Source organism: Trachurus trachurus, assembly GCF_905171665.1.
Source record: "Trachurus trachurus genome assembly, chromosome: 3".
In the NCBI taxonomy this organism is placed as follows: domain Eukaryota; kingdom Metazoa; phylum Chordata; class Actinopteri; order Carangiformes; family Carangidae; genus Trachurus; species Trachurus trachurus.
In genome coordinates this window covers 615508-629746 of record NC_139893.1, presented here as the reverse complement: position 1 = coordinate 629746, position 14239 = coordinate 615508, and the positions used below count along the sequence as shown (strand labels likewise).

General features: G+C 42.9%; 1 protein-coding gene across 5 annotated transcripts in view; it reads right to left on the bottom strand.

Moving 5' to 3' along the window:
* secisbp2l (SECIS binding protein 2-like) overlaps nt 1-14239 on the bottom strand; it is a 41842-nt gene that overhangs the window by 5007 nt on the left and 22596 nt on the right. For all 5 annotated transcript variants that reach the window (XM_083996663.1, XM_083996659.1, XM_083996660.1 and 2 more), the window contains 12 exons: nt 13924-14195; nt 12369-12393; nt 12161-12273; nt 10961-11071; nt 10662-10781; nt 9637-9804; nt 8612-8753; nt 6726-6943; nt 4706-4838; nt 3333-3495; nt 1164-1384; nt 617-771 (listed from right to left, as the gene is read on the bottom strand). In XM_083996663.1, the coding sequence (XP_083852789.1) occupies nt 617-771; nt 1164-1384; nt 3333-3495; nt 4706-4838; nt 6726-6943; nt 8612-8753; nt 9637-9804; nt 10662-10781; nt 10961-11071; nt 12161-12273; nt 12369-12393; nt 13924-14195 (1841 nt within the window). The remainder of the gene's footprint in view (nt 1-616; nt 772-1163; nt 1385-3332; nt 3496-4705; nt 4839-6725; nt 6944-8611; nt 8754-9636; nt 9805-10661; nt 10782-10960; nt 11072-12160; nt 12274-12368; nt 12394-13923; nt 14196-14239) is intronic.

Sequence of the window (14239 nt, the reverse complement as noted above, 5' to 3'; positions counted from 1 at the left end):
AGCTCCTCCACAATAATTATAATAATGATAATAATAATAAACGTTATTTATATAGCACCTTTCAAAACAAATGTTACAAGGTGCTGTACAACAACCACCGACCTCCATGTCTGTGCTCCGGGAGCCTCATTTATCAATTATGATTACGCAAAGATGTGTGCGTAATGAGTGCGTAAGAAGAACATTCCCATGCAAAATATGGAATTTATCACACTGCAAAAACTCAAAATCTCTCAGAGAATATTTGTCTTATTTCTTGTCAAAATGTCTCATTTCTAGTCAAAACTAATCTCTTTCTACCCAAAAATTAACTTGTTTTTAGATCATTTTCACTTGTTTCAAACTAATTTTCACTTGAAATAAGTAGAAAAATCTGCCAGTGAAAGCAAGTTTTTTGTGCTTGTAATAAGAAAGAAAAACTTGCTCCACTATCAGATTTTTCTACTAATTTCAATTGAAAATCTGCTTGAAAGAAGTAAAAAGTGTCTAAAAACAAGCTGCTTTTTAATGTGATGAGTCTTATTTTAGGTATAATGAGATTTGTTTTGACTAGAAATTTAGAGCCTTTTCTCCGCTCGGTTGGTAACTGAGCTCGGGGCGTGGAGCGGCCTCTCACCTCGGCTCCAGAGAAGTTGAAGATGCCGACCACGCTGACAGGAACCAGCTTGTTGACGCAGCGTCCCAGAGCTTTCCTGCCCAGAGCGAAGACGAAGGGGATCTCCTGCTCCCGCGCCATCGCGATCACGTTGTACAGAGCTTCGTCCAAACCTCCTGCAGCACATGAACACACCACCACAACCATGTTAAACCAAGTTCAATAACATCGTATGTAACGTTTTCCACCGCTCCAGTTATTGATGTTTCACCGTCTTCGTTGTAAACAGATGCACATGGAGGAGAGGAGGTAACCAGAACAGACTGTCACACTTCTACTGTCTTTCTGTGGAAATATCTCATGTTACAACATGAAAACCTGACGCTTATATTCAAGTGCGGCCTAGATATGTATTTTCTTTTAACATTTAGCTGGTGCAGCTGAAACTCAGGTGCTCTATAGTCCAGACATGACGGTATTGTGAGTGTAATTAATTAAACAAAGCTTCGATCTGGATCATTTTTTGTAATGGAGTTAGTGGAGTTTCTAAAACGTTGCCTTCCTTCACCTTTGGCCTGGATCTTCTCACAGTTGGGGGAGATGATGACACACTTGATCTTGTGCAGCTTCATGTGCTTGGTGACTTCTCTGAGGCCCATGACCAGCCGGCGCTTGGACTTGGCCTTGGTGGGGTCCTTCTGGTAGACGCGCTCCTGGAACCGCACCAGCTCCTGCAGCAGCAGCGTCACGCTCTCATCGATCTCCTTACTCAGCACCTGGTTGCAGTACCTACACACACACACAGAGAGACACACACACACACACACACACAGAGTTACACACACACACACACACACAGAGTTACACACCATCAGAACCCTGCAGGAGGCGGCCGAGCCGACAGAGCGACACTGACGATGCAACAAGCAGAGTTAGTTGGTTTCAGATCGATGGAGGAACTCAGATGTAGAACTGAACAGGACTACTCCTTTATCATTACTATTATTTACAGTTATTAGTATTATATTACTTATATAAGATATTATTATTATATTATAGTGGCGGAGAGACAGCATTAATCTGTTTTTCTGGAGTCTGCATTAGGAAGACATTTCTTCCTGAATGAATCTGGTCGGATTAAAATCTTCCAATCAACGTGTTTACATGATGATGCAGTTTTATTCAGATTGTTTTTTATTCCTGTTTTATTCTGATTATGTGTGTAACATGTGAACATGGAGAGTAGCTAGTGAGCTAAATCCGGTCTCAGCTAAATCTCTTCTCATTTCAAGACTAATGTTATTTTGTACATTGTCCCTGATACAAATAAACTTATTGAACTAAACTAAACTAAACATGGCTGGTGGCTGTGGCTCATGTTGACTATACAGCTGTTCTCCAGCTGTTCTCCAGCTGCTGCTCTGACTCGGCGCTGCAGCTGCCGTCAGGTGGTCTGAGGTCTAGAGGAGGCGGAGCTCGGCCTCGGCCTCAGAGGCTCTGGAGGTTCAGATGTAAACCGTGTTGGTGCAGCGCGGGCCGGGACAATGGCTCCACAGCCGAGGACACGGAGACAAAACAAAGCTGCGTCTGTACGTTTCTGCTGAGACGGGACAACGGGCTCGGGGTCCTCGTCGCCGTGGCTACAATCCTTTATTGTCCAGCAGCAGCGGCTCCGACGGACAGCCGGCGCTCTGTGGGACGGATATCTGCCTCGCTGACTGATTCTAAAAGGTTTCGGTGCCCGAGGTTCCCACAGAAGGTCTATAAGGATCTTAAAGGGATAGTTCACCCAAAATTCAAATGTCCCTCATGATCTCCTCCCCCTCATGTGGACTAAGGGCTGGGAGAAGTTTCAGAGTCCTCCGTGGCTTCTCTGAGTTACAGGGGGTCTCGGCGTAGCAGTGCATGTCCATATGACGGTTGCAAATGGATACCAACTGTCTTCGTAACAAAAAGACACACCAAAAAACATCCAGATACCTCCATGCTGCTCGTATGTAATGTCCCTCTTGTATTGAAGCCCCAAAATGTGAAATTGTCCCGAAAATTTTTTTATAAGTCTATATTTTAAGCTTGTTTGTAGCGGAAGTTCCTTTTCGGGGCTTCAACACTGCAAAAACTCAAAATCTTTCCAAGAATATTTATCTCATTTCTAGTCAAAACTAAACTCTTTCCACTTAAAATAAGTGGATCATTTCACTTGTTTCAAACACATTTTCACTTGAAATAAGTAGAAAAATCTGCCAGTGAAAGCAAGTTTTTTGTGTTTGTAATAAGAAAGAAAAACTTGCTCCACTATCAGATTTTTCTACTTATTTAAAGTGCAAAATTTGTTTGCAAAAATAAAAAAGTGTCTTAAAACAAGCTGCTTTTTAATGTGATGAGTCTTATTTTTAGTAGAATTAGATTTATTTTGACTAGAAATAAGACAAATATTCTTGGTAAGATTTTGAATTTTTGCAGTGAATAGGGACATTACATACGAGCAGCATGGAGGTATTTGGATGTTTTTTGGTGTGTCTTTTTGTTACGAAGACAGTTGGTATCCATTAGCAACCATTATATGGACATGCAGTGCTGCACAGAGCCCCGCTGTCACTCAGAGAAGCCACGGAGGACTCTGAAACTTCTCCCCGCCCTTAGTCCACATGAGGGGGAGGAGATAATGAATTGTGAAATTTCAGTTTTGGGTGAAGTATCCCTTTAAAGTGTGTGGCTGTGACGGTGGTGGACTCACTCTCTGAAGCGGCGGCTGTGGATCTTGGTGATGGCGTTGGAGGCCATGGGGCTGCCGATGCCCGAGCTGGCCGGAGAGCCCTGGGACACGGGCGTGATGCTGTACGGAGAGTTCTGACTGGCCGGAGACAAGGAGGCGTCGCTAGGGACGCTGAGGCCGTTCTCTGGAGGAGAGGAGAGGAGGAGGAGGAGGAGGAGGAGGAGAGAGGAGGAGGAGAACACAGTTACACTCATGGACACAAACACTCACCGTTATTTCTAGACGTTATGACACAATTACTTGTTATTTCTTGACATTATGACGTAATTAACGGCCTGTAAATTAAAGGGTGACCGTTTATTCCTCTCTCAGCTGCAGAAGAGTCTGATTTAAAGATGTGCAGTCTGTAGCTCTAACTTATAAAATACTCTCGTCCATGCTTAGAAACTGTGAGAAATGTATCATAGAGTGACACAAACATGTTGTTTCTGTTTTTAGAGCACAGAAGAAACCCTCCAGTTCGCCGTCTGATACTGGAAACACTCAACTCAAAGTTTTCTGAGCTCTGGTAGCTGATGTCTCTATGGTTTCACACCGCCACGGTTCTGGTTCTGGTTCTGGAGGACGTCATTCCGCGTCACACAGGCGTCACACGGCTCTTTCCGAAACAGCAAACTACCGTAGTTTTAATATGTTTTCATGTGAGAAAGTAGCTGTTTAGATCCCAAATCTACGGTCAGTTGATCCAAACGACCGCTGGTTAGAAGTTTGCTCCGATGTTTTTCAGAGAAGTGAAGCTCTGCAGCGACCGGGACATCACAGAGGCAGCAGCCAGTCTGCAGAGCTGCTCGGCCGGCCAACCTCCGTCCTCATCCCGGGGGAGAAAACCATCGCTAATTAACTTACCCACAGGTTTTTAGAGGTTTACCACCGGCTGGTTACATTATTTCTAGGAGATAAATGTTGGTCTCAGTGATGAAATCTAACAGCTGTATCAGTAGCATTAGTTAGTGTGAATGTAAAGTGAAGCTTCCTGTGTGTATTGGACAGAAGAGCAGCGCTGCCTCGGGGCTCTGGAGCCTACGGACACAAACCACCACATTTACATCAAGAAATACATGTTTTACAATCAACACATCAGTCTGCAGTAAGGTTTATTTTACTAAGCTACTGTATATAACATGGTTACGGTTTCCTGCTGCTTTCCTGCTCCTGACCAATTATTTTTTCAGTCTGAACGCGCCGGCCGGTTCAAAGCTGCGTTCGGGAACCAGAACCGTGCCGGAGCGCCGCCAGTGTGAAACCGCTACATGTGATTACAGGACAATTCCAGCTTTTCCAGGACGTTTGACTTGTGAATCCTGCAACACGAGACGTTTAGTTTTCCCCGTCACCTTCTTGTGAGGCGGGCTCTCGCGTCAGATCGTCGGTGAAGTGGAGACACTCGTCTCCGTGCTCCTCCTGGCCCGAGGACTCCTGCTCCACGCTGGCCTTCCCCTTCTTCCCCTCGCGCTCCTTCAGGATGATCTGCACAAAACCACAGCATTCAGGATTCAGGATTAGATCCAGTCCCTCTCTCCCTCCCAGATTCACCTCATCTGGACGTTAAGATCTTTATAGACCTTTTCAGAGAGTATAAACAAAGACAGGTGTGGCTCATTAGAAAACGCTCTGGTACACTAAATGGAATGGAGCCTTAATTAGTATCCTTGGTAACACCTGTATTTGTTTATACTCTCTGAAAAGGTCTATACAGTAAAGTAAACTGGCCGTCTTTATATGTGCTGATTTACAAGGCTATTCTTCAGATGACTCCATCTTATTTATCATCCCTTCTAATCTATAATAACAGGGCCGACAGTCTCCGCTCTCAGGACTTTTGTCATTTTACTGTTCCTAAGGTGAGAACAGAAATGGGGAAGAAAGCTTTCAGATTCTCTGCTCGGAGTACATGGAACATTTTGCAGTCAGAGCTCAAACTCCAAAGTCTGGTATCTCTGAATGTATTCAAGTCCATGATAAACTCCATTACATCCAGGATTCAGGAGCTCTGCAAATGTTTTATTTGAGTGCAAATGTTTGACTAATCTTGTAAATTCTAACAAACAACTAATTATGAAAATTCAATTGTTATTGTATTCTATTTGTTTGTTTCTTTTTTGTCTATGATTAATGTGACTACGGTTGTGTCCGAAATCACTCACTCATTCGTAGCTACACCGGTCACTACTGCATTTATTTGGTAGCTACACCGGTCACTACTGCATTTATTTGGTAGCTACACCGGTCACTACTGCATTTATTTGGTAGCTACACCGGTCACTACTTCATTTATTTGGTAGCTACACCGGTCACTACTGCATTTATTTGGTAGCTACACCGGTCACTACTGCATTTATTTGGTAGCTACACCGGTCGCTCTGTGAATTGTGGGATAGATTCAGTCACTATATAGTGAACATTAAAGGGATAGTTCACCCTAGAATGATATTTCGCTCATTATCTACTCACCCTCATGTTGACTAAGGGCTGGAAGAATTATCAGAGTCCACCGTCCCTTCTCTGAGTTACAGGGGGTCTCGGCGTAGCAGTGCATTTCAATGCAACGGTTGCAAAGGGACACCAGAGCTCTTCGTAAAAAAACACACACAAAAAAACATCCAAATACCTCCATGATGCTCGTATGTAATGTCCGTCTTGTGCTGAAGCCCCAAATTGCGTAATTGTCCCGAAAAAAATTAAATAAGTCTATATTTTAAGCTTGTTTGTAGCGGAAGCTTCTCGAAGCTCCTCTTCCTGGTCCGTCCAAATCTCGCGTGATTCGCAGTAACCGCACTGACGCCGGCGCAAATCACGCGAGATTTGGACGGACCAGAAAGAGGAGAAGAAGAAGAAGACGAGAAGCTTCCGCTACAAACAAGCTTAAAATATAGACTTATTTATTTTTTTTCGGGACAATTACGCAATTTGGGGCTTCAGCACAAGACGGACATTACATACGAGCATCATGGAGGTATTTGGATGTTTTTTTGTGTGTGTTTTTTTACGAAGAGCTCCGGTGTCCCTTTGCAACCGTTGCATTGAAATTCACTGCTACGCCGAGACCCCCTGTAACTCAGAGAAGGGACGGTGGACTCTGATAATTCTTCCAGCCCTTAGTCAACATGAGGGTGAGTAGATAATGAGCGAAATATCATTCTAGGGTGAACTATCCCTTTAATAATCACTAAACATTCAGACACCACTACAACAACTGGTCACTAGATAGAGAGTAGGGGGATTTAGGACACAGCCTGTGTGTTGAAACTTTATGTGCTGTCATTCTTGGCCAGATCTCTCTTGCAAAAGAGATGTTGGATCTCAATGGGACAAACCTGGTTAGATAAAGGTTATAATAATAAAAAGATGCTGAACCTTCTTCAGAGCAGTCGGCCGCTTCACTTTGGGGATCTCCCTCTCCTTCCCTCTCTTGACGCGGGGAGCGGTGGAGTCGAGAGCGTTGTGTGGAGCCGAGTACATCATCTGCTGCTGCTGCTGCTGTTGTTGCTGTTGCTGCTGCTGCTGCTGCTGAGGCTTCAGGCCGCACGGAGCTTTGCTGCAGCCGGAGCTGTGGAACGGAGTCGTCGTTCCCACTGGAGATGAGAACAACAAGGTTTTACTTTCTCACCGGACTGGGTTCGATCTGGTTTCATGTTTATCTATCGTGATGTTTCTGCTACAGAAAAGAGCAGTAAGAGCTATTCACAAGGGAGGCAACAGAGAACCCTCTAATAGATTTTTTTTTATTTCCGCAGGTTTGCTGAAAATGGCCGATATAATATAATTTCAGACCTTAAAAATAATGTTTAAAGCAAAGAACAGCTCATTACCAGAACATTTACAGAACTTGTTCAAACTGGAGGAAGAGGATAAAACAGACTGAAGCTTGATTTTAAACCTACATTTGCAAGGCTAAGCTTAAAATAAATGTGTATTTCTGTTGCAGGTGTAAAACTATGGCATTCACAAAGCAAGGAACTGAAAAGTTGTACAAGTATGTCTCAGTTTAATGAAATGTTCAAAAAAGAAAAGATAAGCATCTACAAAAAAGAAGGAGAAAGAGAAAAAGAAGGGAAAAAGAAAAGATAGATAGACGAGTGGTGTTTTGTTTGTTTTCTTGTCACTATTATGTTCCATCATCTTTAATATTTTGAAACAGAGAATAATATTGGTGTTGAAGTAAGCTGCTACGGCTGATAGGGGTTCGGCCTTGTGTGTGTGTGTCTCTCCCTCCCTTCTCCTTGTTCCCCCACAGCTCCACCCAGGTCCCATCAGCGAAACGAGGCTCACCTGGTCCACTGAGTTAAGAACCCTGCAGCTGACACCAGAGAGCGGGGGCAGTGCTGGGGACCCCTGGGCTTGCCTGCCTCCTATCATGGCTTTTTGTTTTAGTTTGTCTACTTGTTTGTATCTTTATGTTTGTGTATTAAATCTCTTTTAGTTAAGTTAGCGTCTTTGTGTTTGGTTTGGGTCATTGTCTTGGGTCCATTGTTATGCCCCTCCGGGCCAACAAAGTTCTGGGGCGTAACAATTGGGGGCTCGTCCGGGATCGAACAACCATGAGGTGAAGTGAAGGTTTGTAGCTGTTGTGTGAGGTAGTAGTCTTCTTTTCAAGATGGTTTGTGATTTAACTGCCTGTCTGTGTTTGCTTGAGAGTTCCCTGTAAGGTAGTCGTCGGGCACAGAGAGACTCTTGCCACTTTCTTATTTTTGGTGGTGAAACCTGGGTGTGGGTATGTTTTCTGTGTGGCAGGGGGTCATTGGTTGGCGTCCATTGTTATGCCCCTCCGGGCCAACAAATTTCTGGGGCGTAACAATTGGGGGCTCATCCGGGATCAATGTAATTCTAACAACAGAGAGGGGTAGGTACTATAAGTTTTCTTCATCCTGCTCCTTTTCATTCATGGTGACAATGTGTAGGCTACATTATGTAAATGTGTGCAAACATGTGTAGAATGTAAACCATGAATGGAATAAATCAAAAAATGAAATGAAATGAATGTGAGTGAATGTTTTTTGTCAGTGCCTGAAGCGACTGAAGCAAATTCTAATCCTCATGTCGATTAAGTATTCTACTTTTTACGATTTTTTTTACGATTTTTAAAGAAAGATCAATGAGGTTAAATCCTGATGTGGAGGAGAAGTACAGTGTGTGTGTGTGTGTGTGTGTGTGTGTGTGTGTGTGTGTGTGTGTGTGTGTGTGTGTGTGTGTGTGTGTGTGTGTGTGTGTGTGTGTGTGTGTAGAGTGTGTAGTGTGTGTACCGGTGAAGGACAGCGGCTTGGTGTTGGTCAGCTGTCGGGCCTTCACCGCCTGCTGGTGTTTCTCCAGAGCAGCCAACATGTCTCCCAGGTCCAACTCCACCGACGTCTTACTCTTCTTCCCCGCTGCCTTGGTGAACGCCTCCTGAGAGGGGAGGAAATACATAAATACATAAACACTTCAGTATAGCCAGTACAACAAAACTATCTAACTAAAGTAAATGTCAATGGTTCTCAAAGTGGGAGGGTTGACAGGGTTCAAGGGTCCACTACTTTTTATTCACATTTTACCACTTTTTACTAGAATGTTTTTTTCTTCTCAATAGTTCTATTCTACTTTTTACTTTTTTTTTTTTTAAAGAAATTGTACCCATTTTGTATTATTGTTTGCCCCTTTTTTGTAGAAATTCTTCCAAATTTTTCTATAATTTTTTGAAAAATCTTACCACTTTTTCTATAATTCTTGAGTAATTTTACCAGTTTCTTCTCAATTAATTTTTTTTTTTTTTACTATTATTGTTTGACTTTTACCACTTTTCCTAGAATTTCTTTGAGAAACTTTACCAGTTTCTTCGAAAAAAAATGTAAAGCTTTTATTATTTATTTTTTTTAAACTTTACCAGATTTGTCTAAAAAAAAAAACCAAAAAAACACTTTTTTCTAAATTTTTAAAAAACTTTTTGGTACATTTTTTTGTGAGAATTTTTACCACTATTTTCTAGAAATGTTTCAACTTTTTTGGAAAAATTGAACCACTTTTTTCCCCAGAAATTTCTCTCTAATCTTTCAAAAATGTACGCCTAATTTAAACGTACATTGATTGTTTGTGTATTTCTGGTGTTTTGTCCAATGGGGGTCCGTGGTCTAATTTGTGTAAATTTTTGACTGCAACCAGACCGGTGCAGCAGCTGCAGCTCTGTAGCGGTGATGCTGCAGCAGCTCGTTACCTGCAGCTTCCTCTGCTCCATCGTCCTAACAACAGCAGCTCATTATAAATAAATAAATGATGATGATGATGATGATGTTACCTGCAGCTTCCTCTGCTCCATGCTGATCTCGGAGTATTCCTGAGCCGTGGCCAGCGCCGCCGCCAGCGCCTTCTTCCTCTGGCTCTTGGCCCTCTTAGGGACCGACGTGGTGATGGGGATCGGCGTCTGCACGATGTTGATGGGGGAGTTCTCTGGCAGGTTGTCCAGCTGCAGCATCACACACACACACACACACACACACACACACACACACACACACACACACACACACACACACACACACACACACACACACACACACACACACACACACACACACACACACACACACACACACACACACACACACACACACACACACACACACACACACACACACACACACACACACACAAGTGTTCAGGAGGTCTGTTCAGATGAAGTCCAAACTCAGAGGGACCGAGACCTCGTCCAGACTGAATACATCTCCTCAGGTGGTGACACATCATCTACTATCTACTTTCTAATACTGTAAATCAGGGGTTTTCAAAGTGTGAGAGAGTGAGCCCCCCTTAATGAAAAATAAACAGCTGTGCCCCCCCCCCCCCCCCCAAAAAAAAAAGAAGAAGAGAATTAAACATAGCCTATTTATTATCAGTTACTATGACCAAAACAATATTTGATTCATTAAACATAAATTGGTCTTTCCTGTAGGATTTGTTTGATTTACAAGCTTGTTTCTCAGCATATTAATTATCATGACAACATAAAGCACTGACGAATAAACCTAAACATTGATATAGAACTCTGTAACACACTCATCACACAAGCAGCTTCATGCTCTCCCTGTGTGATCATCTGGGAAGCAGACAGTCTTCTACTGCAATTAAAGTACTTAGGGGCTATTTGGAGATCATACAACCACACTTTTTAAAAAATGATACTATCCCTTTAAGAAGAATCCGGCTTCCCAGTATCTTTTGTCTGTTAGCAGAGTTTCAGGCCGAGCAGCAGATTCATAGTGTGAACTCTCAGCTCACACACACACACACAGTCTCTTCAGAGAGAAACACAGAGTCTCTCACCAGGTTTTTGGTCAGTTTGTGTTGAGTGTGAGTCTGAGCTGCAGCAGCTTCTGGTTTGGAGCCGCGCTGAGCAGAACCTCCAGAGCCTCCAGAGCCCAGGTCTGGAAACTCGTCTTCATCCTGATGAGGAGAAACACACACACACACACACACACACACACACACACACACACACACACACACACACACACACACACACACACACACACACACACACACACAGAGAGAATGTTTCAGCATCACAGTAATATCTGTAAGAGGAGGGATGAGGGTTAAAGATGGCCGCCGCTGTCACTCACCTCGAAGTAGAGCGGCTCTGGAGCGAGCTCCGCCCCGCTGGCCGCGGCCGGCTGCAGCCTGGCCTCTGATTGGCTGCAGGGCAAACGGCCGGGGTAGTTACTGTGGAAGTCCTGCAGACAGAGGAGGAGTCAGAGACAGAGAGAAACGCACTGCTGGTCTAACAACAACACCTACTGTAAGGTGCACTGCAAAAACTCTAAGTCTTTCCAAGAATATTTTTCTTATTTCTAGTCAAAACTAAACTCATTATATGTAAAATCACATAAAAAGCAGCTTGTTTTTAGACACTTTTTACTTCTTTCACTTGAAATAAGTAGAAAAGTTTTTCTTTCTTATTACAAACACAAAAAACTTGCTTTCACTGGCAGATTTTTCTACTTATTTCAAGTGAAAATGAGTTTGAAACAAGTGAAAATGATCTAAAAACAAGTTATTTTTTAGGTGACGAGTCTTATTTTAGTTTTAGTTATTTGAGTGTGTGAGTGGAAATGTAGATTACCCTGTGGTGTGAGAATGTGAGGATCGGAGTGTGAGTGTTTGGAATATATTTTGGGTTCATTTCATACTAAATGTATTATGTGGCTATGTATATGTCTATGTATATTTGTATGTCTCCTTCCTGTGTGTGTATTCCTGTCATTTTTGTGTCTGGGCCCCTTTTAAAAGCTCTTGAGCTTCTCAGGGTTTTTCCCATTTCACATATGAAATTACAAATATTTTAATGATTTTAATACCTTTTCTATATATGTGAATAAAGATGATGATGATGATGATGATGAAGTGGAAAGAGATTATTTTGACAAGAAATGAGACAAATATTGTTGGAAAGGTTTTGAGTTTTTGCAGTGTGCTGTCTAAGTGCTGCTGAAGTGGAGATTTCTAGCTCAGAGTCTGAGGAAAAACTCTTTTATATTATCTGTCTTATTTCTTGTCAAAATGTCTCATTTCTAGTCAAGCAAGTTTTTTGTGCTTGTAATAAGAAAGAAAAACTTGCTCCACTATCAGTTTTTTCTACTTATTTCAAGTGAAAATCTGCTTGAAAGAAGTAAAAAGTGTCTAAAAACAAGCTGCTTTTTATGTGATGAGTCTTATTTTAAGTAGAATGAGATTTATTCTGACTAGAAATGACATTTTGACTAGAAATAAGACAAATATTCTTGGTAAGATTTAGAGTTTTTGCAGAGTAGTTTCCTCTGTACCTGTGAGAAGTTCCTCTGCTCCGGCGTCTTCCTCTGCTCTGCTCTGTGAAACTGTCCGTTTCTGTCTCCCCAGGCCTTGGGCGGCGGCTGGGAGCTCACGTTCACCCACGTACCTGTTAGAAAAACAACATGTAAGTATCATCATATAGAATTAATATAATATAATATAATATATAAGAAGACATTGCTGTGTGAAGACGTAGCCTACCAGTCATGACAGCGGCCTCAACCCCCTACGTGACAGAGGAGAGAAAGGCAGAGATGTAAAACATGTTAAATATTTCACTTACAGAGGGAGAAGGAAATGTAATCGTATAATAAATGTAATTTCCAGCTGACTTCCAGTCATGTATGTTATGGTATGTCCTACTTATTCTTACTGGAACAGCCGTGACGTGCTGCTCTCAAGCTTCACTATAGCTCTGGTGACACGCTAATTGTTAGCTGTGAATGTGATGGGGGCAGTGAAGGCAAGGCATCTTTGTTATTTATACAGCACATTTCCTACCAAGGCAACTCACTGTGCTTTACATAAAGACAAAAACTTTTTTTAATTAAAAGAAATAAAAGAAAGTAAAGTTTCTTTTATTTTTAGAAAGTAAAATAAAAGAAAATATATAAAGTTTAAAGTTGTTAAGAAGAAAAAGTCTTAAGAACTGGGCTGATGTGATCACCTGTTGTCCTCCTGGGTCAAGGAAGGAAGGAAGGAAGGAAGGAAGGACAAAGGGAAAGATGGGAGGAAAGAAGGAAGGGGAAAGGGAAGGTAAGATAGAAGGAGGGAGGGAACAGATTGGGCCAACTGAGTCAAAAAGGAAGGAAGAAAGGAAGACAGGGAGGGAAAAAGGACTGTGGACGGAAGGAAGGGAAAAAGAAAGGAAAGAAAGATGGAGGGAGGGAGGGAACAGATTTGTTCAAGGAAGAAAGAAGGGAAAGAAGGAAGGAAGGGAGGGAAAAAGGAAGGAAAGAAAAATGGAGGGAAGGAACAGATTTGTTCAAGGAAGGAAGAAGAAGGAAGGAAGAAAGGAGGAAAGAAGGAAAGATGGAGGAAGGCAACAGATTGGGTCAATTGGATCAAAAGAGGAAGGAAGAAGTAAGGACGAAGGAAAAAAGGAAGGATGAAGGGAGGGAAGGAAGGAAGGCAGGAAGGACAAAGGGAAAGATGGGAGGAAAGAAGTAAGGGGAAAAGGAAGGAAAGATAGATGGAGGGAGAGAGGGAGGGAGGGAACAGATTCGTTCAAGGAAGAAAGAAGAAGGAAGGAAGAAGGGAGGAAAAAAGGAAAGATAGAGGAAGGCAACAGATTGGTTAGGACTATCATGGTCTATATACTGAGAAAACGGTGAAATCTGCCATTATAGCATTTCCAAAAAATAGAATAAAGGTTTCACAGATCAGAAACTGTGTTATAATGAATGTTTAGTCTCTTTGGGATAATCTAGGCCAGATTTGAGAAGTTTAGGTACTGGTCAAATGTCATCTATATACTGAGAAAACAGTGAAATGTGCCTTTATTGCATTTTCACAAATAGAATAAAGGTTTCACAGATCAGAAAATGTGTCTGAACTGGAGCTGCAGCGTTGTGAATGAGTCCAGTCAGAGACCGTTACAGCAGTCAAGTCTACTGGAGATGAAGCATGAACCAGCTTCTCCTGATGAGTTTGGGACATGAAACCTTTAACTCTGGATGTTGTGAAGTTGATAAAAGGCTGATGAAGGTCAGATCTGAGTCTGCCAGCACGCTGAGGTTTAGGTTTGGTAACGCACCGTGGTTGCCGTGGCGTTCTGCTGCTGCTGCTGCTGCTGCTGCATGGTGGTCGTTGCCCCGGCCCCCTGCTGGTTGTGTTTGGGACTGCAGTAGCCGCTGTCGCTGTCGATGTCGGCCTCGCTGGCGCCCGGCTCGGTGTAGCAGCTCTCTGCCGGGTTGGAGGCTCGTCTCCTCTTGGTGCGGTTCTTCCACAGCAGAGGACTGGACCGCTCACCGAGGGCAACGCCGCCGCCGGCAACGGCACCGCGGACAGACACGTCACCGGGGAAATCTGAAGAAACCAGAGAGAAGAAACCAGAGCACAACGTGTTAGAG